The sequence below is a fragment of the Poecile atricapillus genome, chromosome 3 (genome assembly GCF_030490865.1).
Source record: "Poecile atricapillus isolate bPoeAtr1 chromosome 3, bPoeAtr1.hap1, whole genome shotgun sequence".
Classification (NCBI taxonomy): Eukaryota; Metazoa; Chordata; class Aves; order Passeriformes; family Paridae; genus Poecile; species Poecile atricapillus.
The window spans coordinates 72530803-72546206 of NC_081251.1; the positions used below are offsets into that span (position 1 = coordinate 72530803).

General features: G+C 35.9%; 1 protein-coding gene across 1 annotated transcript in view; it reads right to left on the reverse strand.

The window, feature by feature from the left end:
* Positions 1-15404, reverse strand: part of NUP133 (nucleoporin 133) — a 30329-nt gene that overhangs the window by 3511 nt on the left and 11414 nt on the right. Inside the window, exons 13-24 of the mRNA XM_058836142.1 lie at positions 14332-14495; positions 12768-12862; positions 12429-12653; positions 11319-11441; positions 10771-10870; positions 9557-9799; positions 8263-8396; positions 6414-6572; positions 4830-4965; positions 2906-3024; positions 1366-1446; positions 349-413 (exon numbers count right to left, since the gene is read on the reverse strand). Of these exons, the coding sequence (XP_058692125.1) occupies positions 349-413; positions 1366-1446; positions 2906-3024; positions 4830-4965; positions 6414-6572; positions 8263-8396; positions 9557-9799; positions 10771-10870; positions 11319-11441; positions 12429-12653; positions 12768-12862; positions 14332-14495 (1644 nt within the window). The remainder of the gene's footprint in view (positions 1-348; positions 414-1365; positions 1447-2905; positions 3025-4829; positions 4966-6413; positions 6573-8262; positions 8397-9556; positions 9800-10770; positions 10871-11318; positions 11442-12428; positions 12654-12767; positions 12863-14331; positions 14496-15404) is intronic.

Consider the following 15404-nt stretch of genomic DNA (forward strand, 5'->3'; position numbering starts at 1 on the left):
AAGCTTCTGTTTGAGATGCTTCAAAGGAGAAAAAAAAAAAAAAAAGTTTAGCATTGGTCATTTCTTTCACCTCAGGAAAGGGTGTTAAGAACAAAAGCTGCATGGGCTTACTTCTGTGTCAGGTGCCAGGACCGCATAGTAGGTTGCCAGTGAGATAAACCAACAAAGTACTGCAGATTTTTTTTGATGGGGTTCACTTTACAAATAAGAATACATGTTCTGATCAGACACATTATACTTTACTAACCTTATCCTGTGAAATTAATGTGGTTTTGATGAATTAGAGAATAGTACACTAAAATATAGTTCTGGAAAATCTGTGTCTCAGTAACTTATATTTATACTTACCCATCTCTTTGGAGAGCCTTACAGAGAATTTTAAGTTTAAGATCATTTACATCCACTTCTTCTTCCTTCAATTCATATAAGGAGAAAAGATAGGCAAATTAAAATTTTAGGGTTTTTTACAAAAAAAAAAAAATCACTCCGTCACACAGATTGCACCAATGAATTAGATTCTTCAATCACCAACTTTAACAGATGATCTGATTGGACAGTTGCAACACCAAACACTCCTTGTTTCCATTTGAAATCATGGATTCAGACTTTCTACATCACCACTTGGCTGCTGCTGACCAACTAACACAGTTTGTAAAAGGGCACATTTTAAAATACCAACTTGTAAACCATTGTATTCTAGGCAAATTTAATTTTAACATGTGCTAAATGATGACTGGAGTCAAAGCTCTTTTTTCAGTATGGCCAAGCTAACTAACGTGCATTAGTAGCCACATTAGGATATATGCTTTATGAATGTATCAGTAAATGTTTTCAAAGATATACATTTGATTTGAAAAGGGTGGTTTCTTCATTGCACAGAAACCACCACCTCCAATTTGTGCTGAATGGTTCTATACAAGTTAGAAACTTTAATATCTGTGGGAAAAAAAATTTTTGAAATTGGATGGGTTTAGGGTGTGGTTCAAAGCTATCTACATATTAGAAAGTGGTGACTATCCCACAGTGACAATCACTGAAACTGTCAAAAGGAAAGATACAAGAACTAAACTACTAAAACAAATTGATCTTTGTCCTGTTTGGAGACAGCCTGTAGGGAAGCAGGGCTCTAAAAAGAAACTATAGACTATAAATGGGAAGTGAAGTGTGTAATTTTTCTTAAATTATCTAAACCATGTTTAGTATTACGTCTCCAGTGACTTAAAAGCAAACTGACAAAATACATCAGAGGTTGCTTTAATTACCACACACTAAGCTAATGTGTCAATTAATTACACATGCACTACTCTAGCTTAAATAATAATAAAAAATTCTCTAGATTAGAAATCCTTTAAAAAGTTTTTCTACCTCATCAATATATTCCAGCAGATCAAGTGCTTTCTTGAAGTCATATTCATTGGCTCTTCTGTTCTCATCACATATGAACATCTATGAAATCAGAGATTAACATGGAGAATTATTTTTAGCTTACAAACTAATGTAACTGGTATCAGGGACAACCCACTATGGGAAGACCACCACGTACTTTCTATTTACACGACCTTCTCATGAAAATATGTCTTGATTCAAATGCTAGTATTTTTATAGTAAGGAATATACTTAAGGTTTTAGAGCAGCATTCCACCTACGTGACAATGGTCTGTGGACAAATGATACTGGATACAAGGCTGCTGGGTTTCAAATTTAAGTGCCATTTAAGGCTGTAACATTCCTGGACTACTGTAGCCAGAGCTCAGCTCCACAAATAAGCTCTCTGAATTATTTCGGTAATTAAGCTCAAAGCAGTACTTTAGCACGTGTGCTGCCTTTCACTCCTTAAAAACAACAAGTTTGTTGGGGATATTTAATATCCCCCAATTATAAATTAGTACTTCAAAGAAGAATTATCATTAACACTATTTTAATTTACACTTTCTGAATTTCATTTTTGCATTACAAGTAGCAAGTATTAACACTAGTTTGACAATGAGAATTCAGAAAGAAAACTGTTGTGGTGCCAGCACTTGCCAAGTCGTGACTGACACTTCCTACCCTTCCCTAATCCTACAGACAGCCTTACTTATAGAGACACAGGTAAGGACTTCACAATCTGCTATTAACACAGTTCTAAGAAAATGATGAGAATGTAAACAAGCATGTTTGTTAACATGTTAGCTTTTGATTTTCCACAGGATTACAGAAAATTAGAGAAAAATTGACACCCAGACTTTTTTTACAATGTATTGCTGTTATTCATGGAGTATTTTTTGTGTGCATCACTGGATGGTAAAAAAATGGGGCAAACAATGCACAATCAGTAAGGCTACTGGTTCCTGGCTGATACCAGAAAGGAGTGGGGAAAAGGGAGTCAGCACTATTACTTATCCCAATACTGGAACAGCTCAAATTTTTGTTTCATTACAGGTTGGATTTTTGCAAAAGAAAACAAAAGTAGAAAGACTTCTGGTGCCTCTTTGTATACAGGTGACCAAAAGCCTCTTCCTGCTTCTAGTACTTCCTTCTTCTATCTTGCAGCATCCTTCTGCATTAAGGTAGAATTGTTTATTCATTCTGCCTTCCAAGTTCTGCCCTACCAAGAGTGTAAAGGAAGGTAAAAACTATCTCACATCCAAAAACTGGTTTAGACCAATAAATCAACTTCTGGCACTGATCTGATCTGCTTTTTCTCATAGCAGCACTCCAACAGAAAAAACTAGGACTAAACCCATCATTCTGATGTTTGCTGGTAGAAACTAAGTGAAGTTAAACTCATCATCAGATCTTTAGGTGCTTAGCAAGTCATACAAAGGATAAAGGCAGCTGTGACCTTCTCCTTTATTTTATCACAAAGGGGCAGAAAACATACTGTAAGTTTACCTGTGTAAGGAAGAAAACATGAGACACTTACATCAATGAGCTGAGATGCAGACAGCACTGGCATATCGTTGAGGTTCAACTGTTTCTCTGCCAGGAGCTGTTCGGGAAGTGTCTCCTGATGTAACAAAAAGCGCTCCTGCTCTGATATTTCTTGTAGTCATTTAAGGAAATGAATGTTTCATGTTATTAAAATGTAAAAATAAATTCTGTGGCACAATGATAACTGTCAAGTCACAATATTATTCAAGCCTACAAGTGCTTGTTGTGAAGCATTCTATTTGGGCTCTCATCCACGTTCCCAAAGCACAGAAATACTTCCACTTCAGTACTGCCATCCCAGGGAACTAGTTCTTACTCTCCACTCATGTTCCCGGTGCAATGAAAACACATAACTCTAATTTTGCCCCAAAACTTCAAAATTAATAGAGAGGATTAGATGGAAGCTGTTGCACTGTGCAGGAAAATGAGTTGGTTGCAACTTTAAGGAGCTGTGCCATGGACATGCTCCATCTTGTGAACTGTTCAATTTTTGACTGTTTTATACTTGCCAGTATGAGCTGCTTTAGGATGAGAAATTTGCTAGTCTGAGACATTCAAAATGGAATAATATCAACCACAATATATGAACCCTGCCCTTCCCACCAACTTCCATTGCATATTAGAATAGGGAAGATAATTCTGTGGAGCATTTTATCTGTTTAAAGAAATAAGCAAAATGTGGCAGAAATAATTAGTCTTTCTTTATCAATAGGAAAGTGATACACAAGGATTTTAAGTTTTAAAAACTACATCATGTGCCACACAGAAATGTGTGGCAGAACAAAGTCCAGAACAATTTCGGCAGTCCTCTAGCCATTGTAATAAAGCTTTGATTATCTCATTTGTCATTTTTAAATTTTCCTATTTAAAGGTGAGATTCCTCACATCAGCAAAGGCATTTTCACAGTGATAAAAAACCGAATTTAAACTTCAAGATTTCATGCAATGCTATACAACTTAAAAGGCAGATAATACACTATTATAATGAGCTAAAAATAATTTTTCAAGCCTACTTAGTTAACCTAATTATTAGCAGGCTTTTTCAATAGGACTTAAGAACGATTCATTACATAGATGGATAAATACACAGATAAACAGAAGTAAGCTTGAGCAGCAACCCTGAGTCATATTCCAAAGCTTCCCCCTGGTGGCCAGAATCCTTTAACCAGTAGTGCAAAGTTGTTTTTTCTCAAACTCACAGCACATGTGCTGCACAAACAGTATTTTCCAAAGGGACAGGAATGGCAGAGCAGTGGAACCATTGCATTTGGTAATGAAGCAGGCTAGATATTTGTACTTTTCCTGTTCACATAATTTCAGATAGAGTACAAGGAAACACTGTCATGGTAACAACCTTCCTAGATTCAGAGAGCAAAATCCTGAGAAAGCACTTCTTGATCACAACTGTATTTATTTGCAGCTGCATTACTGCACTACAACACAGTTACAAGATTTCCTTGTACAGCCTAAGAGCCTCATGACTAGAGAAGAATTCAACGGTGAAAGCAATTCTACAAATGGGCCCTAAGAAATTAATTAATTTTTACCTTGCATCTGACACATAAAATGCAGATTCATTAAAATACATTCAGTGTGAATGGTTGACAACTTTCAGCCACTCCTCAAAGTACAGGTGCAGCTTGTTATTTTTGCCAATATTTTACATGTTACTAGAAAAAGTGGAAAGGTACAAATTTGCCATGCTCATAGTCCTAACTCACACGTGAAAGTGAATACTAAGGTTAGCACTTCTTGCTGTCTTTGTGCTTCCTAAAATGAGCAAAATCATCAGCCCATTTATTCTTACCACACTAAGTCAGCACCCTCAATGTAACAACAATCTCCAAAATCAATGAGATTCCAATTCTTTAGTTCAGTAAGTCTTTTCTTCACTATGCCCTGTTTTTATTTCTCACCTTCTATTTTCTCTTGTAGTATGTCTTCTGAGAAGTCTGATGCTAGTGCAGCTAATTTGCTCAAGCCAAGAAGTGTTTTCTTCTTCGCAAAATACCGTGTCTCCATATTTGCTAAAGTCTGCAATGTTCTGTGAGCCTAAAATTAGTAAAGATTTAGAAATCAGTTATGTAAATTAGGATCAGAAGGTTAACGGACAAGAATTTTATCTGAACAGAAGTCTCACAGCTATTTATTATTTGTAATATTATAACCCTTATTCTTAACAGTTGTACAATTTGCACAGTGAAACTCTGCATTACATTCCTCAAGAAGAGGCTCTGTCCTTCAACAATATATTTTAAAAATCTTTTCATTGCTAATCAAAAAAACCTACCTCATTCTCAAAGGATAAATTGCAACTTCACCTATTGTATCTTTAGGATCTAATTCAATACTTTGCAATAAAAGCCAGGCAAATATGTTTTGACAGAACACTTCTGTATGCAGGTTGATTTACCTGTTAATTCGGGAATTTGAAAAAAGAGAATTGTGTATAATTGCTGCAGTAACCAAATACAGAGGCAAGAACTGGTTTATCAGACAAAGGAACAATTTCTGAGCAATTACTCAGAAATAAACTATCTACACTGAATTAACTGTGTATTTTAGAATCCCTACCCCCCTCTTCAAAGTGCTTTGCCACAACACAGAAAACCTCAATTACCACAAATGGAATATTACAATATTCTCAGAGTGGTTTTTGTTTGTTTTGGTTGGGGTTGGGACTTTTTTGTTTGTTTAACAGTATGGCATTATAAACCTAGAATCTGCAGTAAGAGAAATGTTTCCATGGTTTTCATTCTTAGCAAACAAGTATGTGAATTGAAAGAAGCCATTTCTGATTTGAAATACTTTTAACTGTTAAATGAAACGTGTTTTTAAGTCTAGCAGAAGGATGGAAAGACTGACCAGCAAGAAGAGGGGATGTAACTGGAAAGCCCAGAAGGCAACAAATAATCATGTTTAAAAACAATGCCCCATTAATCTATCCACATGCACATTTGCTACTAAAAACACTTTAAACTATGAATGTAAGCAATAAATGTTATCAACAGCTTTTTTACTTTCATGATACCACCAAACTCCGCAGCTTTAAGGTGTTAGTCTTGAAAGAGAAGTTTCAGTTTTTCCCTGGTGGGATAATATTAAAATGCTATTATATATAAATATTATATATTTATGATATTCACTATAAATCCAACTCCATATATATTCCAATTCAATATAAATTACAACAAAATAGTGATCATGTAGGCAAACCAAACTTCCTCAATAAAAAGTACCAGCCACCAGCCAGGGATGAAAAACAGCCCTGATTTCCATTACGTGGTGCAGTGGCTTACCTGAGATATCAGATGGTGCCTGAAGGGAGGCTTTTGATACTCCAAAAGTACCAAATTAATTATCTGCCATCCTTCCCCTAACTTACCTGGATAAGCTGTCTTTTGACAAGGAAGAGTCATAACTCAGTAAATTACCTACTTGAACATGTACCTGACCTGCTCAACATGTGTTCCCATTTGGCTGCATTTAAGAAACCCTACCTTTTGCAAATCCTGGCTATTGATGTCATGTAACCAGCTCAGATGTTCATGTGCTTGCAAGAAACTGGCCAGCTGTCCATGCTGAGCAATAGGCTGAGATAACAGCTTTCCACGCTTTCCTTTTTCCAAATACCAGCGAAACAGGAAATCTGAAAAGTTCTGAACATAACAGAAATATGAACAAATTTTAAAAGTTACATTTGAGTATCTGGTTTGCCTTCTAAGTGCTTTCTAAAATAATAAAATAAATAAATAAATCTATAAAATTTAATTTATAAATTTATAAAATACAGTTGGAAGGAAACCAACTTTCTCTGCTTGAGAAAGCCAGACACCCACACACACGACACAAAATAGTGTTGATAAAAATCCCAATAAGAATCCTGATAGAAAGTGTTTAAAACATTCATGAGCTGTCTACAACAGATGCTGATAACCAGTGAATCCTTCAGTTAAAGTGATGGAAGTGACAAAAGTAAATTCTTCACTTTATAACACAAGAACAGGAATCACATCAATTAGAATTTTTTTCATCTCATTTTCAGACCTGTTCCTTTGCCCCCACACTCAAAACTCCATGCTTATTATTTCCTTTCATAAGCAAGTTTACTTCAGCTGTCACTGTTTTTGAAACATTCCCTCCTACCTACAAGTTAACCTGCAACTTTCCTCCTCTCAGACATTGTTTAAAAAAAACCTGTCTTTTTAAGAGAAAAACCACCCTATTTTATCCTCAAAAACTTGAATGTGAAGTAACTAATCAGGACCTCTGTTTGAGATTTAATTTGGTCTTTTCAGGACAATATTAGAGTAACATTAAATTTTAATTGCATTAACAATTTAAAAAATGAAGTCTTAAGAGGCCATCAGTCTATCCATTAGACTTATACACTCAGCTCTACATTTGCCACAGTAAATTCTTTTCGGGAAGTTTTACATTTCCCCTTTAAAATAAAGCATGTGAAGATGGGAAAAAAAAAAGATAATTTATCCCCTTTGACAGCCAGGCTGAGCATTTAAGAGGCACTATTTAAAAAGCTTGCTATAATTTCTGTCTATTATTGATACTTCTGTTTTTTTGTTATTAAAACAACATTTATGTATTCTCTTTACTAGGAAACATGTAGACTGCAGGATTTCTCTATCCCCAATAGTTGTGGAAAGCTAAACAAATTCATCTCACCAATTCTCAAATTAAGACCCTTTTTTTCTAGTCCCACACATTTCAAGTAATCTTTACCACCTTTTCCTTAAGCTTTCTAATATTCCAGCACACCTAGTTATTACACTAGATTTTAACAGACAGTGGGAAAACTGTCAAACATATATGTAGCAGGGCAATGCAAAAAAACCCCAAATCAACAGCCCCACCTTCCTACTCTTCCTAACTACTTTTCTATTTATACATTAATTACTTTTCTATTTATACATTTAACAATTTCATCTCTTTTGGAAATTATCCTCCATTTTATATTATGTTAGTTTAATGAAATAAGAATGTAATGACAACAGCACCTGAGTGAAGAAGTCAGAAAATGCTGAAAAATGTTAAGAGTGAGAAAACATTCTGGAGCACAAAAAGGTCCCATGAAAAGGCACTGTCTATACATGTAGCACCTTTATTTCTGCTGGCTAGCTTTGCCTTCCTAATGTAAAATGTTCCATTGAATACTTCAGAGCGAATAACAACTTGAATTTTCCATGCTGCCCCCCCATGTATACATAATTACATATGCATTAAAAAAAAAAAAAAGGGAAAAGAAACCCCAGAAAGAAATAATAAACTTTGCAACATTTCACAAACAAACTTACTATAAAACACTATCTAAAAGAAACAGAAGAGACTTGCCTGGTCTGCAAACTGAGTCATGTAGCGTTGTAATCTGGCCTGGTTGTCTGTCTGCTCACACATTTGCACCAGGATATCAAAATCGCAGTATTTCTCTGCTAAAGCAGCTGCCAACTGGTACTGTCCCAGGGAAACTGAGAACCAAGAAAAAGAAGTTTTATTGAACAAGCTCACCTTCATCTGACACCAGAAAAATGAAAGCAAGTGTCAAGTGCTGCCATCAAGGAGATACTCACACATACCCAAAGGAACATTCCCCTCCTGCATACATCTCCTGTGCACACACACACTCACAGACCTACCTCCTCTGTCCCACAGCACAAGAGGGAAAAAGAGAATACTAAATGGCATCATATCTTCTACTTCCTCTGGAACTTAGCATCATCTGCTATTTGCACTGGGGGAGGGAATTCCACCCATGACTTAACATCTACAATAGCAGCCACTTAAATAAAACCAAGCAAAAAAGCAGCAGCCATAGGCTTTTGAAAAAGAGCAGGACAAATAAGGACAACTGGGCTTGCATTAAAGAGAAACTACTGAAAATCTTCCTTTTTGTTCAGTTAAATATGTAAGAGTCAGTAAAGACTTAGTTTTACTTGTAAGGAATATGAACCTTAGGTAGAACATAATGATACAAGATGTATTTATAAGCTAACAGGGCCCATGAATGTCAGGAAAATGGACAATGAAAATTTTAGTTTTTTTCTAAGAATGCTCAAAAACTATCATTAGATTATTCTACTTATATAATTTACTTCAGTAAAAAAATTAAACTTTCCAAAGTTACTAAAATGCATTTACACCAACTCATTTCCATTTTAAAAGGGAGCTTTTCTATGGCTTACTCATTCAGGACTTGACCTCATCCAACACCTTAAACACTAAGTACAGTTATTAAATAATTTGGATTCAAAAAGTAACTATTCACTGATAAACACCAAACAAACTTTCAGGCAAACAGGTTTATCTCAACTTGCAACAATATAAACATTTAGAATCCATTTACAGGCTGCTTTCAGCCAGGCAGCACAAGATAAAATCTACTAACAAGTTAGCAGTAGACAAAAATTCAAGCAGGCACATGGAGTGCAGTCCTGGAGGTTAACTTGTAACCTGCTTTTACTTTGTAATTATCTCATTAGATCATACACCAGCCATTTGTACTCCGAAAGCAGCTGTGTAAAGCAAGCACAATTCATACACAGACGCCATTTACTTTATCAAATTGGTGTTATTTCCTCATCAAACAGACCATTCAATCTTTGAGCTAAAGAACACGGAGAGCACTCACGGAGAGGGGACAAGAGCTCCGATCTTTTCTGGACGTATTCCATTTCCACGCTGCTGTACCGCTCCTGATCAGCCAGACGATCCACAGACTTCAGCTGAGCCACGTAGCCATCCAGGAAGCAATCCAGGAGTGCCACCAGCTGCTCGGCCACGATGCTGCGGAGGTTGCTGTCCACCTGGGGATACACCACCTTCAGGATGACACCGTGCTGACGCGCTATTGCCGCGCGGAGGCCACTGGAGGCTTGGGAAAACAACACGGGGAACGTTAAAGCAATACTCCAATCACCACAGAAATCTATGGCAAAGTGTAAGAAAAACATTACTGTATATAATTTAAAAAATAAAAAAATACAAGGAAAAAAAACCTAATAAATGTTTTTGTTTTGAAAATCAAAGTAAGAACTCCACCTCTGCAATAAATGACTACTCCCATCTACTTTTACACAGTAAACTGGGCCAAGACGTGGTAAACAAAAAGCCTGAGCTATGCAGATCTATGCTGCCAACTACCAGCATCAGCTCTTTTTGCAGAAGAAAATGATTACTTGCACTATTTCGGGGCAAAGTAAGAGAATACACACGAGGAAAAAGTAACTTCTGTTAACGTGATATAAATACTTTGATATGGTCATCAAAACACAAGAACAAAAGAGTTTGCATGGCTCCCGCTTTTGTGAGGAGGAATACGGATTGCAAGATTTTTGTCTTGGAACCACTAAACAAATGCATTTTACATGCAGAGGCTACAAGGAAGCTTAAGCACCAACTGGAAAGTGCCTGCTTCTAAGAACATTTGTTCTGATAGTTTTTCACACTATTAAACCATCAAAACTAAACACATTTAAGCAAGTAAAGAATCATCAGTCCTTTTAAAACAGCTACTGGTCATATTTGATGATTTATTTTAATGTTATGTACCCCACAGATCTGCCAACCAGAACCAATGCCTTAAAAAAAATTATAAAAATTCTAAAATTAGTTTCCTAAACTTGTGATTTTATAGCCAAGTTTGCAATGCAAGTTTTAAAAAGCCATCATCAGTACTGGACAAACTAAGTTTCATTGATTCATCCCATTTCACTCCCCCAATGAAAACTTCATTTTCACTTACTCTCACTGACAACCCTGTGGCAGCTTTTAACAGTGAGTTTAAAATTCCAACTTAAATTCATCTGTTCTGAAACTTATGAACTTGTAATAGTATTTTCTCACCTGTCCATGGAATATATTCAGGTTCTCTTTCTGGAAGTTCTCCTGTTTTATATAAAGAAGCTCTAGACTGACGATATTGACAGGCAGCTTGTAGCATATCCTATTGAAAGGTAAGGATGTGAGAATTTTAAAGTCTACCTCAGTATACACCAAGCACAAAGATGCTGTCTTTTGTAATTCTGAAATCTTCTTTTAATATCCACACACTTTCTACACCACTTTCTCAGCTGGACAGAAGGGAACATTCTGACTGAGGAAGAAACCTCAGTGCAAGAACACAAGCTCTTAACATTTTGCTACATATTCATGACTTCACAACTTCCAACAAAGCTCCAACTTCTCAAATTACCTTTAACAGTAGCTCAGGAGGAAAAGGAACATCCCTAATTCTGCCCAAGGCTGTCTTTTCCTTCCTACTGTATTTGGACATGTGAAAACACATTCACTTTTCTTCTCATGTCAGTAACTCGGATGTGCTACACTTGTTCTGTGCTCTTTAATGTTTATCTTCCCCTCCCACAAACATCTTGATGAAGGCAGCTCTGTACCTTAATGATGTTGTTCACATTGACAACTATCTGGGCCCACTCAATTGATTCAATAGGCATATCTTTCAGGATTTGTTCCTCCTCTTCTAATAAGCATTCAAAGATGGAATCTATCTGGGATACCTTGAAGACAGAAAGAAAAGTTACACTGAACACAAACATGTCCACTATCAGCTGATACCTAAAAGCCAAGAGCTGTATAGAAAAATAAGAACATTAGTATAAACCACATAAATAGCAAAAAATATAAAAAAACTATCAACTACCTTAATGCATAATGAGATCATCAGCTTATGGTTCATACAATACTTAAAACTACAAACAAATACCTTCTTTCTGGACTTAAAACTAAAAGGGAAAAAAAATAAAGTCCTCATTTCTGGAGACAACTCCATACACTTCCATTAAGCATATTCCTCTAGAATTTTCTGGAATATTTGGCAGTAGAATCTTTGTTAGATAAACTATACTGGATAAAAAATCTGCTTTAAAATAGCAGACTATTATTTCTGTTTTCTTTTATATTTATCTTTCTCCCTTAGCAACTATTGTTCTCTGCAGTAAAAAACCTGCTAAGAATAAATGTTTTGTGCATAGTTCTTCTTAAGAAGGAAGAAAGAAATAAAGACGGAGCACTTGACTGGAACGCAGCATAAACTGAGAACTAACTTAGCTTGACTAATGTTAGAGAAGACAAAAATTATAAGCGACTGAATTAATGTAATTCCATCCAGGACAGCTCATCAAAGCAGCTCTCCTATCTGGAAAGCTTCATACTCTTCAGTTCATCCCTTAAAAATTATAGTTTAGCATACATTTTCTTATGTGTCAGAGAATTTCAGTTGTCTTTTCCATCGCTCATCCATGTTGGGTAGTTGGAAATTGTAACAACTTTACTTCTACTAAAATTTGTCGAAATTCATGTTTCAGCTGCAGACACCAAAAAGTGAGGAAAACACTATCACATTAACCCTATTTAAAGGGTAGTTGTGTAAAGTTGAATTGATTTTTACAGTTTCACAGGGGAAAGTTTCAAAGTACACTTCAAAGCATTGTAATGTTTACCACATGCAAGGCTATACAGTAATTCAGGAAGGACAGGTTTCTTACCTCCCTGAAGAATACATCCGCAGGGGTAAGGCTTGGTGGAATATCACATTCCCTTTTGTTTAATGCAATCAGTATAGCAGCATTCACCAGCTCAGGCAGCCTAGAGTGGTGATTCTTGAGAACAATAGCTGCTGCCAGTTTCTCTGCATGCTCACAGAGCAACAGCTGAGTGGCCATCGGCATCCCTCGCACTGGAAAACTGCCCAGACGTTCAAACACACCAACCTTTTATGAAAAAAAACCAAAACAAAATACCCCATGCACTTTAAAGAGTGTTCTAGACGAATCAAGACAAAGTAATAAACTGTGTGCTAATACCAACAGAACAGTAGGATTTACCTGATGAAGAAACTCTATGAAGAAGGAGTGCGCTTTTGTCTTATCCTCTAGCTGATGAAGAAGAATTAGAGATGTGTTGCTGAAACCAGCTGCTTCTAAAAAAAGTAAAATCTTAGGTCAGAGCACTTGATATCTTCATTTCTGGACAACTATGTTTTTTGCCTCTGAGGTAAACTGATCTGTCAGTTTTTACAGTGGTATCACACTGGTACTTTTTACAGTATATACACACATTTATATACTACTTACCATGCAATTTTTAATCAGGTTTCTTCAACTCTATCATGGCTGAGGTAAAGCTTTTAGAAGAAATAAAGTATCTTTAGATCAGTACTATTCTGAAATACTCAATATGCTGTGAAAATAGCAGCTCATGAGCATATTCTAGTTTTAGTAGGATTCAGACTCATATTTTTATCCTCATGGTGGACTAGCTATTGTTAAATTTATTATGCCCTAGACCACAGCTACTAGAAACTAGTAACTAGCGTTAACAGGAATTTGTATCTAATTAACTCTGCATCCAGATTTTTTTTATAAACTGTGTGCTTATAGTATCAAGATAAAAAGCTTGGAAGAACTACCACTGAGCAAAAATAGCAAGACAATTTCCAAGAAGCTATCAATTTTCATTTCTGGCTTTACTCAGAAATAAACACAGGCAGGCTGCCAAATTAAAAATAAAGTTGATTCAGAAAATAGTGAGGATGTGATGCTTGACAATTTCCAACTGGCTGCCCCACACAAACAACAACAGGAAACATCATCCATCTACAACTGTTTACATGAATTTTCAAATTAGGCCCCTACTCCGTAACTGGCAACTACCACCTAGAGGTTCGAGGCCAATTTCAAATTAAAACTGTTAAGAGACACCAAAGCTTGAACAAAGAAGTTTCTTGCTGAAAACATGCCTGCTTTAATCCTTTTTGCACAACAAATACTTGTAAACCAACTTCTCTAGTCCTTTTTTAGGCAGACATAAATACCAAAGCCCCAGAGGAACACCAGCTCACTCTACCCAGGATCCAAGGTGAGCAGAACTTGTGCAGTTACACTGACAAAAGGGCTAAGAATGAACAAAAAAGCTCTCTCTTAACACATCTATTTTTTGGAAAATGATTCAAAACTACACAAGAGATCTTGGAAATACTAAAGTGATCTCATCCTTGCACAAAGTACTCTTCTCAGAAATATGTTTTCCTTGCTGTTTGTGCTTACCGTATGAAGTTAAGAACTAATCACAGCAGACTGCAAGTTTATCTAGTAATATCATAATTAATCATCTTTAAGTCTTTCTGGAAATGTATCTAGTGGTGATAGAGAGCAAGGGACACCTATTCCTTCTTTGCAAAGCTTAAAGTATAATGTTATTTAGAATATTATAGATACTGTTTTCAGGAAAAAAACCCAACAAACCCAACCAATCCCCGCACCAAAAAAAACCCAAAACAACAATAAAAAACACCCGAAACAAAAAATCCCCAACCCACAACCAAGCAAATAAAAAACCCAAACAAACAAAAACCCCCAAAAAGCTCAAAACCCAACAAATTACATTTACCTTCAGGTACAGATTCAGCCCATCTTGGATCAGAGGCAGGGTAATCATCCATTAAGTCCACACTGATCTGAGTCACTGCTCTATCCAGTTCAGCATCAGAATCCATATCTGCATTACTTGGAAAGACCTCAATTACCATGCTTTGTGCATTGACTATATCTTTTCTGAAATAAATGAAACACAGCATGCTAAATAAAATCAACTGACAAGATTATTGAAAAAAGAAGCCCTTAGTTAATCAGGATTTTCTGATACACTTTTTGTGAAGTGCTTTAGATAATACACATCTAACATTTTTTGCACTCTCTAAACTAACTGTGGATAAAAAGCATTCCAATTCTTTAAAAGCAAGTAGGCTGCACAACTTATAAATCAAAAGAGCACAAACCAGGAGTCAAGGCACATTTTTTTTTATTACCTCCATTATTATTAAAGAGAAAAGACTCGTCACAAAGAGCTAAGACTAGATGTATCTGGTAGTTAAGTCACTAAATTTCTACTGCTTGCTTTAAAACTTTCTCCATTTTCTCATCCCCCACTAATGTACTAATGGCAATAGAGGGGAAGCTTGTAAAAGCTGTGAGGAAAATGCTTCAGCCAATAAAATGCATTATTTTTATTTCCTATAATTTCAAAGACTCCACTCTTATTCATATCAATAAGTAAAAGAGCAAGAAGCAAGCAAACACAGATCTCCTAGGTATGAAGTTGTACTTCTATGTAAGAATTATGCAATATACACAAAACCCAGTGATTTGATTTTGTGACTAAAATGTTATAGTATTTCGACTGAGAAGGGATATTGTGAGTCCAGTACTGGAAGTATTTATATTTTTCCTGAAACTTTCAGCTTGAATGCTCACATGACTAAGATGTCTACAAATTAAAAAAAAACAACCCAGCAGTGCATCCAAAAATTGCACAAAGATAACTAAAGCAAAGGATACTTTTGAAAAACTGGAATATACTGGATTTTCTGTTAAAAATTAAAGTCCCATCTTTACTACACAACAGGATGTGTTTTTAAGGAAATTACATGGGACTTTATTAGCTCCTTCAAATCATGAAGCACC